The 16,411-nt window shown below is 31.8% G+C and overlaps 3 protein-coding genes and 2 non-coding genes across 5 annotated transcripts; 1 reads left to right on the forward strand and 4 right to left on the reverse strand.

Moving 5' to 3' along the window:
- Positions 1-537: 537 nt before the first annotated feature.
- F43E12.t1 lies at positions 538-609 on the reverse strand. Its single transcript has one exon. It is a non-coding gene; the product is annotated as a tRNA-Thr (tRNA).
- A 586-nt stretch (positions 610-1,195) lies between these two features.
- Positions 1,196-1,497, forward strand: F43E12.1 (Ovule protein; the record flags this gene model as incomplete). The annotated part of the gene is made up of 2 exons (NM_001373347.1): positions 1,196-1,219; positions 1,267-1,497. The coding sequence occupies 2 exons, from the start codon at positions 1,196-1,198 to the stop codon at positions 1,495-1,497; spliced, it is 255 nt and encodes an 84-aa protein (NP_001359950.1).
- Positions 1,498-8,901: 7,404 nt separating this feature from the next.
- On the reverse strand, positions 8,902-8,984 carry mir-4811. The gene has a single exon (NR_071443.2). It is a non-coding gene; the product is annotated as a pre-microRNA mir-4811 (primary transcript).
- A 1,925-nt stretch (positions 8,985-10,909) lies between these two features.
- C55B6.4 (TDP43_N domain-containing protein) lies at positions 10,910-11,257 on the reverse strand (the record flags this gene model as incomplete). The annotated part of the gene is made up of 2 exons (NM_001373349.1): positions 10,910-10,972; positions 11,021-11,257. The coding sequence occupies 2 exons, from the start codon at positions 11,255-11,257 to the stop codon at positions 10,910-10,912; spliced, it is 300 nt and encodes a 99-aa protein (NP_001359952.1).
- A 3,670-nt stretch (positions 11,258-14,927) lies between these two features.
- Positions 14,928-15,537, reverse strand: C55B6.7 (Lipase). Its single transcript, NM_001270117.2, has 2 exons — positions 15,277-15,537; positions 14,928-15,227 (listed from the first exon to the last, which is right to left on the reverse strand). Exons 1-2 carry the CDS (start codon positions 15,439-15,441, stop codon positions 15,222-15,224), a joined length of 171 nt encoding a protein of 56 aa, NP_001257046.1. The 5' UTR covers positions 15,442-15,537; the 3' UTR covers positions 14,928-15,221.
- Between the last annotated feature and the right edge of the window lie 874 nt (positions 15,538-16,411).

Here is a 16,411-nt window from a genome sequence, read left to right on the forward strand (position 1 = left end):
GCTTATTAGAGACTGCCCATTCTACAAGATTAATAAAAACTATGGAAACTATAGAATTAGATAGCTAACGTTGGGTATTAAATTGGATAACTTAGGAATACGCAAGTCGACACATGCGCTTTAGCGCCTGCCAACGGCTGCTGTATCTATAAAAATATATTTTCTGCTTTGGAGATAGTCGTGTATGGAACTATTGGATTTTCAAAACCGTTCCATAATTTTCTCTTCTAAAAAATTATTAAGGATGAACATACATGTTTCAAAAATTGTAAGTCAATTTTATGGATATTCCGAATTGTCGACCCGGCCAAAAAATACTGTAAGAAAATTTTTAAAAAACATGATTTAAGGAAAAATACAAGTTTGCAAAACAATTTTTAAGGAAAAAAGCGTCTCGTACTTGTTTTCGAAATTCTTGTAGTTGCAGTATCACATTAAACTTAAATGTTTTCAAATATTTTGCATACATGTTTTAACGATGATTTGGGTTTAGCGTAAATAATCAAATTTTAATTGGACTGACTACAAAAAATTCGGTGCCTCATGCTGGAATCGAACCAGCGACCTTCTGTTTACTAGACAGACGCTCTGCCACTGAGCCAATGAGGCAGATGTAAGTTTTTCGATATAAACTCTTTGTCAGGTTAATGAAAACATTCACATGTTTTTAAAACGCAGGTATCATACAAAAAAAAAAGGCGACTGAACACAAGTGCTATACAACTTTGATTAGAATTTGAAAAATCATTTTCGAAAACTGAATACCTAGTTTTTGCAGAATAGTTTTGCTTGAAAAGCTTTTTGAAAAAAATTGAAAAAAGAGAAATTCATGATATCTTCATTTTAAACGTGTTTATCAGCAAAAAATGCTTACTAAATCGAGATCACAAAGTAGACCTAAATTTAAAAAGCCAGAGGATTCAACTCGATTCGAAAAAAATTGCTTTGAAGGCAAATTTCTGAAACATAAAAGTTCTGCTTAAAACTGAAATATTTTGAGATAACATTTTTTGTGGTTCACAGTTAAATCTTGCAGGGTTTTTTTTATGTTTAGGCTAGCCATGACTCATGCCGATTGAACTAGATAACGGTTTTTTCGAAAATGGCTGATAGCAACACAGTATATCGGGTGAATATTAACAAAGTTTATTATTGGTTCTGCGCACCGTTCAATTGATTTCTCTGTAACATCGAAATGCTGAGTGCCGTTGGATTTTTGGTGGGTTTTTAAAATTTCAAACAGCTTCCTATTTTACTGTTTTTCAGACAAACAATGCACCATCTCCACTTCTCGATATCGAAATGGAACTATTGGCTAGCACTGTAACAAGCGAAGAAAAAATTAGTAACCAAAAACCTACCAAGGAAGATTTCACTATGCTTATCTATATTGTACAAGAGCTTATTGCGCGAGCAAAAAAAATAATTGAGTGCGGATCGTTAGTGATTTGCACCAAACAAACGGTACGTGTATCTCAAGAACATCCTGTGTTTTAAATTCGTTCTAATACAGTGCAGTTGGGCGGTCGTTTATTCAACTTTTTGACCTAATTTCTGTAATTTTTGAGATATCATTATGAAAATTGGGGAGCATAGGTTTTTCAACATTTGCTATTGTACTACATTAACACTTTTTCAAGAAAATATTGTAAAAATCCTCAAACTCTCAAATTAGAGGGGGGTTGCTATAGAAGTTGTGCGCACTGTAATTTTCTATTAATTTACATAATTGAATTTTTCTGACGCAAGTCTAAATATTTTTTTTTCTATTTCTGGAAATGTTCAAAGATACGGCAGACACCCTAGCTATTCAAAACATTACTGTAGATATAAAAACTGTGTCGCTCAGTTAAAGTTCTTATTGAAGTTATGCCACAGTTTTTATCAGCTGTATCCACCGGCAACCTCGCAGTATTGGCATTGCATAATCATAATAAGCACATCGTCAACAAAATTGTTCAGTAGACACACATCATGCCAAATACTTAAATAACATTATTTTTTCAACGCGAGTGAAAAATAATTCAAAAAATAGGCTAACTTGTGAGAAGTTGATATGACAACTCTAGCTATTCTTATTTTTCGCGTATTTTTCTTATTTTTCTTATTTTTTTTAAATTATTTATTTATTTTTCGCTAGAATTCTTCGCAAACTTTCTTGTATACAAATGTGCTACAGGTTGTGAGAGACTTGCGAAAACACTACGTTAATGCTCAAAAGCATGACTACAGTCATCTGTACCCAACTATCGATTTTTATCTTGGGCACGTTGACGTAATGTGCAAACCTGGGGTGAGGAGCAAGAGAATTACTCCATGTCTCTTATCATTTTCAGTGTCAGAAACCATTTAACATCAAAACCGATCCGGTTTCGAGATATTCTAGCAAAATGTTCAAAAAGCCACACACTCTATCTTCTTGTGACAAAAAGCACTCTGACATTCGGCATGCCACGTGCCATATCAATGGAGTTTGAGCACAGCTCGCAAGGCGCCAAAATGATTAAGAGCTGGGCAAAAGAAAAAGAAGGACATCTTCGTGTTCGGCTTACAGCAGACCAAAAAAATGACCGACTATTTGTCGAGTGGGCTCTATCTAGAGATTGGACGAAACGTGACAAGCTCGATCACAAACTAGACTGGTCTAAACTTTATGAAGGGCTAGAAAACACAAACGGTACAATTTTTCTGTAAAGGTGGAGTGCGCCCATTGGGAAATTGCTTTAAAACAAGCTTATGGGGTCACAATGACTGAATAACATGATAAAAAAAATTCAAAAAATGTTTCTAGATTTCTTATGATTTTTTGAAAATTGCAACAATCTCAGTTTTCCCCTAATTCCTATTAGAATTTCCGCCAATTGGATTGGATTGGCGGAGCGCACTTGCATTATTTTGACTAATTTATTTTATTTTTCTCATTAATTCACTAACTTTCCTCATTATTTGTAAAAAAATTGAATTTGAAGAGTATTACAAACATTTGTTCGACAAGATATTGAATAATAATGCCAAACTGTAACTTTACGTGGTTTTTTAAATTGCAATTATTTTTTAAAATTTGTTTTGTGTTTTGTCTATTTTCAATTTTGCGGAGTTTGTTGCAACAAAGAATATTCAATTTTAACATTTTATTGCTTAAATTTGAAAATGTCAAATATTAATGATTTCAATGTGTTCAATAGTTGACTACGTCTAGATGTCGAGCTCGGGAACATCTGCAGCACAGCCCATAACGAGATCATCGTTTTTTATCGAGATAAACCAAGAACATTGTGCTCGCCAAACTTTCCCGGTGGTTATTTATTTATGGTGCTAAATGTTTTCCACGGATTTTCAGAAATCTCATATTACAAAACTACTTGGTAAACTTGTCAGCTAAACTGTTGTTTTTTTTTGACAAATTAAAATATTTGTGGTTGAGCTTTGAAATGTTTTTATTATATTAGGGCGGCAAATAAGTTTTGACGTATTCCGTCAATTTACGGTTTTCCTTAAATTTTATATGGGTGACCTATAGTAGGCGGTTAGTATATACAAGCTTATTAGTTTCAGCTATTTCAGCCTGCATATTGGCACTTTGATCTGAAAAAATTAAAAATTTTTTCGAAATTTTTTTTGCGATTTTTTGGGTTAGGCGTTTGAGTTTTGATGTTAATATCTAAATCAATTAAGTTTTGTTTGTAGATTACAAAAATTGAATCCCGACTCGATTGGGCCATACCCAAAACTTTTATAGACACTCAAAGTCAAAAAGTGAAGTGTACTAAAAATTTGTAATTTTTCAGATTCAATATTTTCTTAAAGTTTCAAACTAAAAAATGAATACGTTTATCCAAATAATTCAATTTATAACAATTTTGGTCAGTTCCAGTCTCCGTTGGGGATTTATGAGTTTCAACTTTTGAATAATCTGTGATGTCCAGAAGACCGTTTAGCTATTTTCCAAATTATATTTTTACAAAAAAGCAACAAATATCAAAAATTAAAGCTTGTTTCTTTTACATAAGCACCAATTTTTGCTTTTTGTACAAATCAACTTCCGACCACTTTAAGTTTTTTAAACAAAAGTTCAAATCTTTTTTCTTGGTAGATAACTCAAAACGATATGAAAAACAAGGATAATACAAAAGAAACAAACATAGTTTATTGTTATCTTTTGCTTTTTTGTAAGAATATAACTTGAACAATAGCTTCACGGTCTTCTGAACATCACAGATCTTGAAAAAGTTGAAACTCATAAATCCCCAACGGAGCCTGGAACTGATCAGAATTTTTGTAATCTGCAAACAAAACTTAATTGTTTTTTGAATTAATTGGTTTAGATATTAAAATCAAAACACAAACGCCTTACCCAAAAAATCGCAGAAAAAATTCAAAGTGCCAATATGCAGGCTGAAATAGCTGAAACTAATAAGCTTGTATATACTAACCGCCTACTATAGGTCACCCATATAAAATTTGAGGAAAACCGTAAATTGACGAAATACGTCAAAACTTATTTGTCGCCCTAATAGTACATACATTATTCAGTCATAATTTCATATTCAACTTTATATTCAAACTCAAATAATAGGCTGATTAAAAAAACTGAGCGACGGTAAATCGCCTGCTGCGTGGTCAATTGAATGTACCGTATGCTCCGCCTTGACACTACCCCTTTAACCTTTGGCAAAGCATATGAGTCATTAACAATAAATCATATAAATGTGCCTACACACTTTATGCATCGATTTCTAGTGTATGCTCATTGACTTTGTTTTTTGAAATTCGTTATGATTTTCTCATGAAAGTATGTATAAATCGAGTCTTTGCATTTTGTTCTCACTATTTCTGTGTGTTTTGTAAGTCATTTAAAAATTTAAATATACTTCTTTTCAAACAGTAACAGTCAAAATGATTCACGAATTTTTTTTAACTAGTATAATAGATATTCGTTTTTAGTTCAGTCGAATGCAGGCAGAAACACATTTTTAAACAAGTTTGTGAATCGTTACTGATTTACTGATTTTTTTCTTATTTACTGATTTACTGTTACTGATTCAAATTGTTTGTTTTAAAAGAGTCATAATAAAACTCAAGTTAAAAAATTTTATATGATTTCCCATTCAGCAAAATATTCTAATTATTCAATGTAAATTGTCGCTGCATTTTCTCAATTTATAAAATAAACTTTATGACACTTTTACTATTTCCCATAATCAATTATCACTATGTAATCAATTACTTTAATTTTTAATTGTTAATTGTAACCATGTCTCTTCCCTATCCTAAATTTCCTGTACATACGACACTGTCCACCGATTTACCCAGAAAAGCGAAGGGTATAGAACAGTATGTCGTGGTCAATTAGATACGCTCTGACTACACACTACCCCTTTACCTTTGTACAATGCGCGTGAGTCATCAATTCATACAGGTTGGTTTAATTATTTTATCCACCGACATACAGTAATTCTTTTCGCGTTAATTTTTTGACGTTAATGGTAAGTTTTTTTCAAACATCATACACATTTAGTGTCCGTAGACAGTCTGAAGATCAGTTTTATTATTGTCTAATTGATTCAACTTGTACACAGTCTAAAAACTTTAAAAAATATTTTAGCGTGAATCAACCAACAATCGAACATTCATTATTCATCCATTAGTCTCACAATCTCTATATTAGTCTTGCATTGCCTAGTCATACTTTGTGAAAACCTTGGCATACTTGTAATTTCCTTTTTTGAAGTAAAATAAACGTCAATGATAGAGTGAAAACATATGATTTAAGTTATGAACGCATAAAATCAAGTTTCTCTTAAGAGCCGATTTTTTTTCAAAAATTATATGACACTCGAAAATAAGTCTTGGAAGAAATTTTAATTTAGTTTGTAGTTTAAAAGAAAATTATTACACTGACAAGTCCAGCTCAACTCTTTTTGCTATTACTTGCAAAAGAAAGTCCTTGTTTGAAATTAAACAACATTTTTTTGATTAATTGAAATTAAAATGTAGCGGTAGAAAATTACACAATTGTTCTTTCATGGTTTATCCTTTTAAGAAAACAACTTACTATTGTGTTACATTTTTTTTTTAATTTTTTTAAAATGTTTTTATTTTTATAATACTTCAATTTAATAAACATGTTTTTTTTTAATTTTTCTAACACTGGAACATCAAACTCGTTGATTTTAAAAATAAAATTTCGAAACAAAAACGTTTTTTTACCAGCCAACCGACTGCCGACAGATAACTGCCAAAAACTTTAAGTTCTATTTCTATGCTGTGACTGAACTTTTTCAAAAAAAGTTTTGTCCGAAGACACTATAGGAAAAGGTTTAACTTGTTTCACCAGGCAATTGGCCTAAACCGCATAGTTTTGAAAAGTTTTCTCCTACATTACAAATATGTTTTTTCAGTTACTTGGCACGTTCACCTCACAATTTTTCTATTATTCAATCGGTTATCTTGATTTTTCCCCGGTTGGCAAATTTTCGGACTCTTCGTGAAGAACATCAATTATGAAGTAGTCCTTTTCAAATGAGCAATTATTTTGTTCGGATCATATCGGCAGGAAGATGCTAAAATTGCATTAAGGTATACGGTAGTTTTGGTAGACAGGTGTGACTAATTGCTCTGATATTATCTGTTTCTTTGATCCAATGGATCATATTCGGTGTGCCCTTTGCAGTCAACAAGTCGCAACTAGTACGTTTTAATCCGCTAATTACTCCTTTCAGACACCCAATGCACATTACTAACTAAGATTATACAATGCCTGTCACCTGTCACATACATCAAAATTACATTTTATTACGATTTTTTATCATTCAGTGAAAGTGTTAATAAAGAAGAAAACATTTGGCCAATGAAGAAAATCGGCACCGAGCCGTATTAGGGTTTTCAAAGTTTAGAAAGTGAATATGATCACAACCACAATAAATAAAATTTAAAAGAACTGCATTATAAATTTAAAAACAACTACTGATGATACGGTTAATAAAGTATTTTAAATTAATTTTTAACTCTAATAAAGATATGAAAAATGTTTAGAAAAATGTTAGTATGATGTTTAATCAATTTAACACTATAGAACTAGTTCTCAATACATCCTCCTCAATCTCGCTTTGAAAAAGGACTAAGGGTTTATAATGTTTCGGTTAATTAACTATTATTTATCAAAGTAGCCTCAGAAACCTGAAATTAAACATGAAACTTCTTAACATTTTTTTAAAAAACTGTACATCGCGGTTCAAAATTTTGAAGAAAAGCGGCTAAATTTCAATAAGCGTTTTTTCATGTTGCACGACTTGTCATTAATAGTGATTAGTTTTCAAATGATCGTTGTTTTTTTATTTTTTACACTTTGGTAATCTATAATCTAATTTTTTACGCCTTCAGTCAATAAGTAATTAGTTTGAATAACTCTTGATTATTCACTGAAAACGCGGAAGAACTTTATGTAATATTTGGTCGTGCTGAAGTTCGAAATTATATTTGCCATTTTGAATTTTTACAAGCAAGAGTTCTGAACTGTGAATTCCTTTTACAGGCTATAATTATCTTCCTGTCAAATTTTTGACAAGTTCGCAACAAGTTACAATGAATTATTTGCATTGTTTTTATTTCAATAATTAAGAAAAATAATTTCACAAACTCACTCAACGTCACAATATATACTCGCTGTTGAAGAGTGCTTGCCAAAGATGACAAATATTGTGCGATAGATTTTTATGAAAACGTGTGGCTCATATTAATCATAATTGATGAAATAACTCGTTAAGAGCTCATTGAGAAATTATAAACTTAATGAGCCCAAAGAAAGTGAGAGAGATGGTAAGACAATAATGAATTACTGTGAAATATGAATAATTGAAATTGCAATATATAAACTTCAGGTTTCATTTTCAAAACGTCGTCTTACAGAATGGAAAAATATGTCATGTTGAAACCCAAACTTTTTTAACTGTTTGAATCCTATGGTAGCACTACTGTATACATACCTAACCCTACACGAACCAACTCACAAACCCATCTGAAGATTACTTTCAAACAAGATCCAGAACCGCTGAATATTTGCCAACTATTCTTTGGTACAGCAATCAAACTGCAGCTTTGATCAAATTAACGTTTTTATTTCCCATTTTTTGGCAGTTACGTGGTAGAGGTTTGAACAGATTTACACATCCACAACATTTGTATTCTGAAACCAATAAAATTCATAAAAACCGTAACAACCTCTGTGTTTGTTCATGATCCGATCCAATTATTCAGTTTCCTGAAAATCCCATGTCTAAATTGAATGCAGAAGTCTCATAACTTTTACGAAGCCAAACGACAAAAACCTAATCTGCTACTATTTTTAAATTTAAAAACTTTAAAATAAAAAAATTGAAATACAGTGTAGACGAGTGATAAAAAGAAAAAAAACGATTGAAGGAGAATTTTCGATTGATGGCCAAAAATGGAGTTCAATGAATGCTCAGTTAATTCTCGATCGTTAATTCCTGAAACCATAGACATGACAAAAAACAAAACTATTAGTTAACAAATTTAGATGTCTTGTAGTCTCTAATAATTTTTAATAGTAAGAAAATATAAAAAAAGCAAACTCATTACTCAGTGTAGACCTGCAAAATACAAAGGGAAAAAATATGTAGACCTGAAACAAAATAAAAATTACATTTAATTTGATATTTTTACAAAATGTGCAAAAAATGGAGTGCTCTACCATTTTACCGTTTACAGCATCGAGAACGCAACCTGTGGTCGTTTTTCTGAACTTTCCTTATTAAAAAACTTTAGTATCCAGACTGCTTTTAAATTTTTATTCCATTCTTCACTGTAGTCTGACAGTTTCACTCAAAACTAACAATTGTGGCTGTAGAAATTGGAGGGGGTGCTATAGAAGTTGGACGCACTGTAGTAGCGAACAATACGAGTGTTATAAGGTGCTGCTATGTATGTCTTTTAACACAGGTATTGTTCAATACCACAATTTTTTAAAAATATACAGATGGCAGCAGAGTCATACTAAATGAGTTTTCTCCGAAGTGTTGATACCAATGGCTACCGTAAGAAACGTATACTTATGGAGGCAGCATTTAGTCTGCATTGTTTTTTCTGTCTATTATGAAACCCCGTTGAGCATGGAAAAAATGGAAAAAATAATGTTTTTGAAGCTTTCGTTCTCTCTCAAACACAAAATTGAAGCTGAATGTTGTATTTTAAAAAAAAGTTTATCATAAACTGTTTTGTTCGATGATTAATGTTCACCTTGGATGTGAGCATCATAAACGTTTTGGATATTTGAAGGTGGCATAACTTCCACAAAATGGAATCGACAATAATTTGTTTTAAATATAATGGTTTTTACATTAGCTTTCATAAAATTTAACACCATTCCAGAACATGTTCCCAAGAAGTGTGTGGCATTCGGCTTGCATGTTTGAACATTTTCACATTTCTCTTTATAAAAACTTCAGATGTCATCTTTAGATGATAGTTAATTGGAAAGCAATACATTTATACAAAATTGAGTATGGAAGTCATCAAAGTGAACAAAATAGAGTTATCGATAAAGGTCAGGTTCTGCGAGGCGACAATCTGGCAATTTTTTTTCAGCCAGCAATCGACAAAAATATAGTTTTTGAATTTCTGTATATTGTAAAGCGTGTACTTTTGTGACAAAATGCTGAACTTTACTGATTGCATCTTTATTGAATAACTTTATTGATTATTGATTACTGCGCCTTAAAACACTTGGCAAATGACAGATATCAAAAAAATAAGAACGATACGACGTCCAGCACATGCCGACAAAAGCCAATTTTTTTTTAACTTTCGTACAATTTTCTTGAACAATCAAATTACAAAGTAGTGAACAATGAGCGTGCAACGAAATACTTTTTTTTTCAAACACTAACATTGGTCAGTACCACGAACTTGCATGAGTAGAAAATACAATTAGAAGTAGAATAAAAACGTAATATGTTGATCGTGGGGCCTAATGGTGGGGCCTACAACTACCGTAAGTCACGCATATTCGGTGGTAGCATTCGGTCAATCCCGATTAGCTCCGCCCTATATTAAAGCACGTATGTTCCTTCGATGAATCGAACAGACTTGTAAATATACTGTTACTTTCTTTTTTTGTTTTAATTGATTTCAATCCACATTATGTTTTAAACTTTTTTTCAAAAAATATTGTATTTCAAAGTGAGATTTGGAAAATTTCACATTGAATCGTACTTCAAAACTCAAAGTAAAATTTAGCTTTGCTGTCTTTTTTCGAATTGTACTTTTCTTGCTTTTGCACTTAACCTGTCAAATTCAGAATTAAATTTCAGGTAAAGCGAAAAAAGTTGACAGATTTATTCCTCATAAAATCGATTTTCACAGCATGTGCTCTGCAGCCTAATTTTTCAAGTGTATCTAGCTAGTTTACTATAAGGTATTTAGGTACTTTTCCTTTTTTATCCCGCATTTTTAAAAGAATATTCCACTCATTGAATTATTCGAATTTAATTCTCACGTGAATGTTCATTTAAAACTATCTTATTTTTAGGCTTATTTTTAGGCTTGCAAAATGAAATTGTTAAGGGGAAAAAAATGTCATATTTTAGAAATGTGTAATCGAATACAGGTGCATCAAACACAATAAAGCTCAGAGTTATAACTTTGATTGGGATGTCGCATGAAGGATCAACTCAAAAGTCAAATCAGTATGAACTTGAAAACGATTGAAAGTTAAATTGATTGCGATACTTTTAGAAAATACATGTTGACAGGAAAAAGAAGGAAAGTAAGTTGTTAGAATAAATATATAAATTATTCTAAAAAAACATGTAGAATATAGTCGCGGTAAGAAATTGTTTTGAACGCCAAATTTAATGAGACATCGCGCAAATAGTTTGCCTGGCTACTTTCATACAACTCCAATAGCTTCCAAATCGGCAGTTGTGAGTTTTCGTAATTTCTTGGAATCTTTCTGATAATTTTATTGTTTTATTGCGAATGATTCGAAAATATAATTTACCTCATTGTGTTTTCGTATTTCTTCTTCGAATTTCCAGTTTTTAGGGGGTTTCACATAGCCATCCACGTTTTTGTTAGTTACGACAAAAATTCTATCATCGGAAGGGTCAGTGATCGGCCTATATAGTACGTTTGAAACTGTAGAGTTTGTTGATGGTTGAAGACAAATTTCTAATGTTTCAAACCATGGTGACTTGTCGTTATTTTTCTTCTTCGAATAGGGAGTTTGATTTGACATCAAAGAAAAGTCTAAAAATTTAACATTTAGGAAATTAACAAGGAAAATCAATAAGGAATACTCGCGTTTAACGTGACCAGATTGTGTGGAAAAGAAATAATGAAATTCTAAAAATTGTGATTTTTAAAGGTTTTTTTTCTAATTAAACAATTAACAAAAATTGTTTGCAATATTCATAATAGTCAGAATATGTGGAAACGTTAAATTTTGTCTAGTAAAAGTTTGACACAAGTTGACACAAGTTTTATAGGCGTTCAAATATCTTTTTGAAGCCCGTAAAAATGGGAAAAGCAAAAATGAATCGATAATGGATGAAGTTAAGAAAAATTGTCCTAATTATTTAGTTTTGCTATTAAACTAATTAGAGAGAAAACCAGAAGCCGACGTTGTCGACAAAGAAATAAGAAGAAGCTTCAAAAGAGAGAGATCTCTATTTTCTGCATTTTTCTGCGCATCACAGTGTATCTTGTGTATCAGCGCGTTGCTCTGCTCAAACGCCCCTTAAAGTCGATTGGTTTCAACATCAAAGCATCAGTTTTTTCTTAGGTCATCTCCCTTTGGGATTATCGATATTTATTTAGATGTTGAATATGAAAGTTGTGTGGGCGAATGGAATGTGCTTTTGTTTATTGAGATATGTGATCTTCAATAGGAAACGAGTCAACTTGATCGTAAAAAAGAATGAGTTCCTCTTGGTTTGTTATAAACAAAAAAAAACTAGGCTACCAAAATAAAATTTTGGAGTTACCTAATCAGATGGTTTGGGACCGGATAGTTCATCAGCCTCCACTACCATGCTAGTTTGACAACTCTAAAAAAGTGAGAGCGGACATTTTGGTACGGGTGAATATCTTTTACTTGGAACATAGTGAGAGAGTTTGATTGTTCATTTTTCGTTTGATTGTTCTGTCTTTTATTTGAAGATGTCAGTTCCCTCCTAGAAAGCGGTTTGATCTAGAAGGTCTGACGTTTCCTTCGTCTTGTTTACTGCTGCCTCGGTACACGGTGATGACAGGACATCGGCTCGTACCTGGCTGTGCCGCTCTTCTTCTTTTTCTGACATTTAAACATCTTTTCCAAACTCAAATGTTACTAATTACTTTATTCCACTGAGACCATGTATGTATAAGACTCTGTGAAAGATCGATAACGATGTTTGATTTTAGATGGACCTGGCACAACTTAAAGTTTTGGACGCGATCAATGAGCTTCTGACGCTACCTGACCACAATTGACTGATAGTGTACATGTTTAGAAATCTTGGTAAAAAGGAGTGTTGCCATACAAAAAACACTTATAACACATTCAAAAGGCCGTTACGAAGCTGGAAGCCCAAAAATGTTGGAATCCACAATGAGACATATAATTTGTTCCTATAATCAATTAGACATTTTTGAAAATAAAACATAGCTGCTACATTGAATTTGTCGTGATATGGGTCACAGAAAAAACAAATAAGATCAACAAACTATCTAACTTGTAGAAACTTGAATATTTATGCAGCATCAATCTTTTTTTATTCCGGTGATTTGAATTATTAGACTATGTTCCACTTTAGAAAAGTTTGAATTTTCTGTTTTCGTTTTTAATTGGATGTTCTTTATTATATTTCTCAACGGAACAGTTTCAACCATTTAAACTTGAAATATAAAGATAATTTAAAACGAGTAAAACGCAAGCATGTCGTAAGAAAAGTATGTGTTTTGGAATACAAAAGTTGTGAGACATGAAATTGAGATTAAATTAAAAAACAGTGGTAGACAGTAAGGAAAGCTATAATGGATGATTAGGAAAAGAGGTATAATGGAGCAGCAAGCGAACTTTTTTGTATTGTCGAAATGCGGAATATGGTGATCTTTATGGGTAAACTGGAAAAAAAGTTTGAAAAAATAAATTATCTTCCAGGAACTCTTCCAGTAAAAGATGGATCCAACGAGAAGATCCAATCGACATTTTTTTAACAGCACGCAATCTAAACAAGAATCATAAGGAATTTTGTATAATTTAGGAAATTGATAAGGCACTTATGGGTTTCGTTTCCCAAAAAAAAAATCAATTTTTGAATTAAACCAATTTTGTGTATTTTCAAGTTTAGCTATACGAAAACCACAATTACCATATTTTCTTACATATTTCAACAAATTCCAAGTTTTTTCGAACAACCCTTGTTGTCTCGGGAAGTTGCCGTTTTGCAAGTGGTTCGGACTTCTTTCTGGTTGGTTTATTGGCAACCTAACGAGATTCTCCTCGGGGGCCTGGATTCTTTCCTGTGGAGCTGGTGGCAGTCTGTATAAAAATTATCGGCACATTTGTTTGCACCAAACATAATAAAATACTTTTGTGGGGGTAATGCAAAAAACAATTTCAAGCTAAGTGCCATTCTTGCTTTAATATAATTGGTTTTTTGTCTAACAAAATATCGCACTGCTTAAATGGACTAGTTGACTGCAATTGCGGGGTTTCTTGGTTCTCCGATGTGAATTTCTTTAGGATGTCCCCAAGGAACTGGTATCACTGAGCTTTCACTGTTTTCCTCCATTATTGTTTGTGAGACGGTTCTTAAAATTGACAATTTTGTAAAAGGTATTGTTCATTTATATACTTTTCTTAATGGCGGTAGATGAGGTGGACAGAAGTTCTGAAATTGTAAACTTTATTTCGTCTTTTATGTCAAATCAGTTAATAACAAGAGATATATTATATCAACCCACCTAAAATCGTATACTTGAAACACTGCAAGCCAGGAGAACAATGGTTAATAATATATTGTAGTTTTCTATTCTCTGACTTCTTATGTTGTCCCGCCTCTAGAAATCAACTGGCTTGAAATTCAAAGCATCAGCGTTTTCAGCTTAACTCCCATTGGGACTCTTTTCAATTCAAATTGATAATAAGAATTTATAGCTATGTGGGCGAATGAATCAGTTTTATTTCATAATTGGTATGCTTGATCTTCCGGAATTCTAGTTTGTTATATACATCATTGTGAAAGTCTGTGAAGGCGTTTATACTTATTAATAGGCCACAAAGAGGTTTGGATTTCAAACAGAAATAACTAAGAATGGTATTTATTTCCTTTTGAAAATAGTTACCAATTTCGAATAACAAAGGTTTTAAAAAGTGAAGGGATGAAATAATTTTCGGCAAGAGTCAGAGTTGCCTAACCTCAATTTTTTTGGCAAACGGCAACTGACAGTTGCAGATATTTCAGCATCTATTTCATGTGGGTCCATAAATCAAATTTCTGAGAAGACATTGTTTTTTCATCACTATACAAGTGTTTTATTTGATATCTTCACTGTCATTCTTGTTTTTTCCACTTTCTCTTTTCAGGTAAAAAGCTCTCAGTTAACAGTAATAATAAATTACAAAAATTCGTCCTCTTACTATGCATTTACAAACATCAAAGGTTTATAATCTTTTGCAGCATTGATATCCAGTGAAATTAATCTTTCTAGTTTTTTTCAACACGATGATATAAATTTATTGCCATAACTGATGGTAGCTTTTCGAAAACATATATGTATTCCAAGTCAGATAAGCCTTGACTTACTATTTTAAAAAAGTTAGAAAAGTATGTTAATCGGTTTAAAAAGCTCTGAAATTTTGGTTTGGACAATTAAACCATTGCCAATGAAAATGTATATGAATCTATTGAAATTTAAAATTATATTTACTAAAAAGAACAATTAGGAAATTTTAACAACAACTTTAGTACAAAAAAAATTGAAGTAGAAGTAAAAAACGATAATGACAGTTTCTAAATTCTGAAAATTTCAATTTACAATAGATATAAGCAAATAAAATAATATATATTCGGATATACACAAATTATGAAAGAATCAATAGAAACAATCAACCAAACGATGATGAAGTTCGTTTGTCACAGGTAGTTTTTAGATATACATATTGCATGTTGCTTGATTTTTGATTTTCGCGTTTAACTTTTCCGCCGACGAATAATTTAGATCTGAATTATTCAATAAAAGTGTGTCGAATAATATGTATTTAGTACTTACATAAGAGATATGATTCCACTCCCCATTCTCAACTCGGAACCATCCATTGACAGGGAACACTAGTGGCTCCTCTCTAGGTTCAATCTCCAACCATTCCAACATTAGAGTGTGGAATTCGTTGATCACACGGTTGAAAAAAGTCGAAATGAATGAAAACAAGGGCATTTTGGAATTTTTTTAAAAGAAGAAGTAAGGTGAGTTAAAAGAATGAAAAGCGGCGTGCTTGAGATCTAATGAAACAAGGGACCGCCCTTGTTTGTGATTTGCTAACAACCGCTATCGTTTGAAATATTCCGGGCGGAGTTCTAGCTGATTTCTACTTGGAGTATCATAGAATTGGAAACGGAACGAAATTGCCATAGTATGAAACTTTTAATTTGTATATACAAATATAATCGACCCATTTAATAGGCCTACTGCGGATTAATTTCAGTGCTCCTTCTAAAGGCAGACAATGAAACAGTTGTGTAGTAAAAACAATGTTCACAAGACCTGAAACAATTTTCTGAAAATTGTTTGATAATATTGTTCAATAAACATAAAAGATGGTTCACAAAATTAAAACTAAATTAAAAATTAATAAGAAAACCAGTTGTCACAAACGCATTCGCAACCAAAACCGCTAAACGCTATTCCAACTAAAGTTATAATTGCATTTTTTGCAATTAACTGTTTTACCACAAAACAAAACAAAATTCCAGTTTAACAAATTATCAAAATTCCAATAAGATCCTTTTTTAAATTAAAAAGGTGAGATTTTTCTAGAGAGTCCGAATAGAAAATGGTAACCAAACCGATGACGATGACAATGGTAATCGGATCAATGCAGAAGTTGTTTTGAAATTATTTTCAAAGTCGTTAATTTTGAGAATATTTGATTTTTTTTAGAGTATGTACTAGATTTGTTCTCTACCTCAAATGATCAAATTCTTTGACTGCATTAAAACAAAATTTTGGCAAAATTATCGAAAATCTCAGAGAAAATAAACAAACAGTCTATCACATTTCAAATGAAGAGGAAGCCAAATTTGAATATAGACGGTCCGATGAAGAATTTTTTGACAATTTATTTTAACTCGGAATGGTTATTAAATTTGATTTTTTTAAATTTATATTTCCCATTATTTTAATTTTT

This window comes from Caenorhabditis elegans, chromosome X (assembly GCF_000002985.6).
Source record: "Caenorhabditis elegans chromosome X".
Lineage (NCBI taxonomy): Eukaryota > Metazoa > Nematoda > Chromadorea > Rhabditida > Rhabditidae > Caenorhabditis > Caenorhabditis elegans.

Bases quoted from the DNA above. Each gene is read 5' to 3' on its own strand.
- C55B6.7 (NM_001270117.2), bottom strand. From the start codon at position 15,441: ATGCCCTTGTTTTCATTCATTTCGACTTTTTTCAACCGTGTGATCAAC.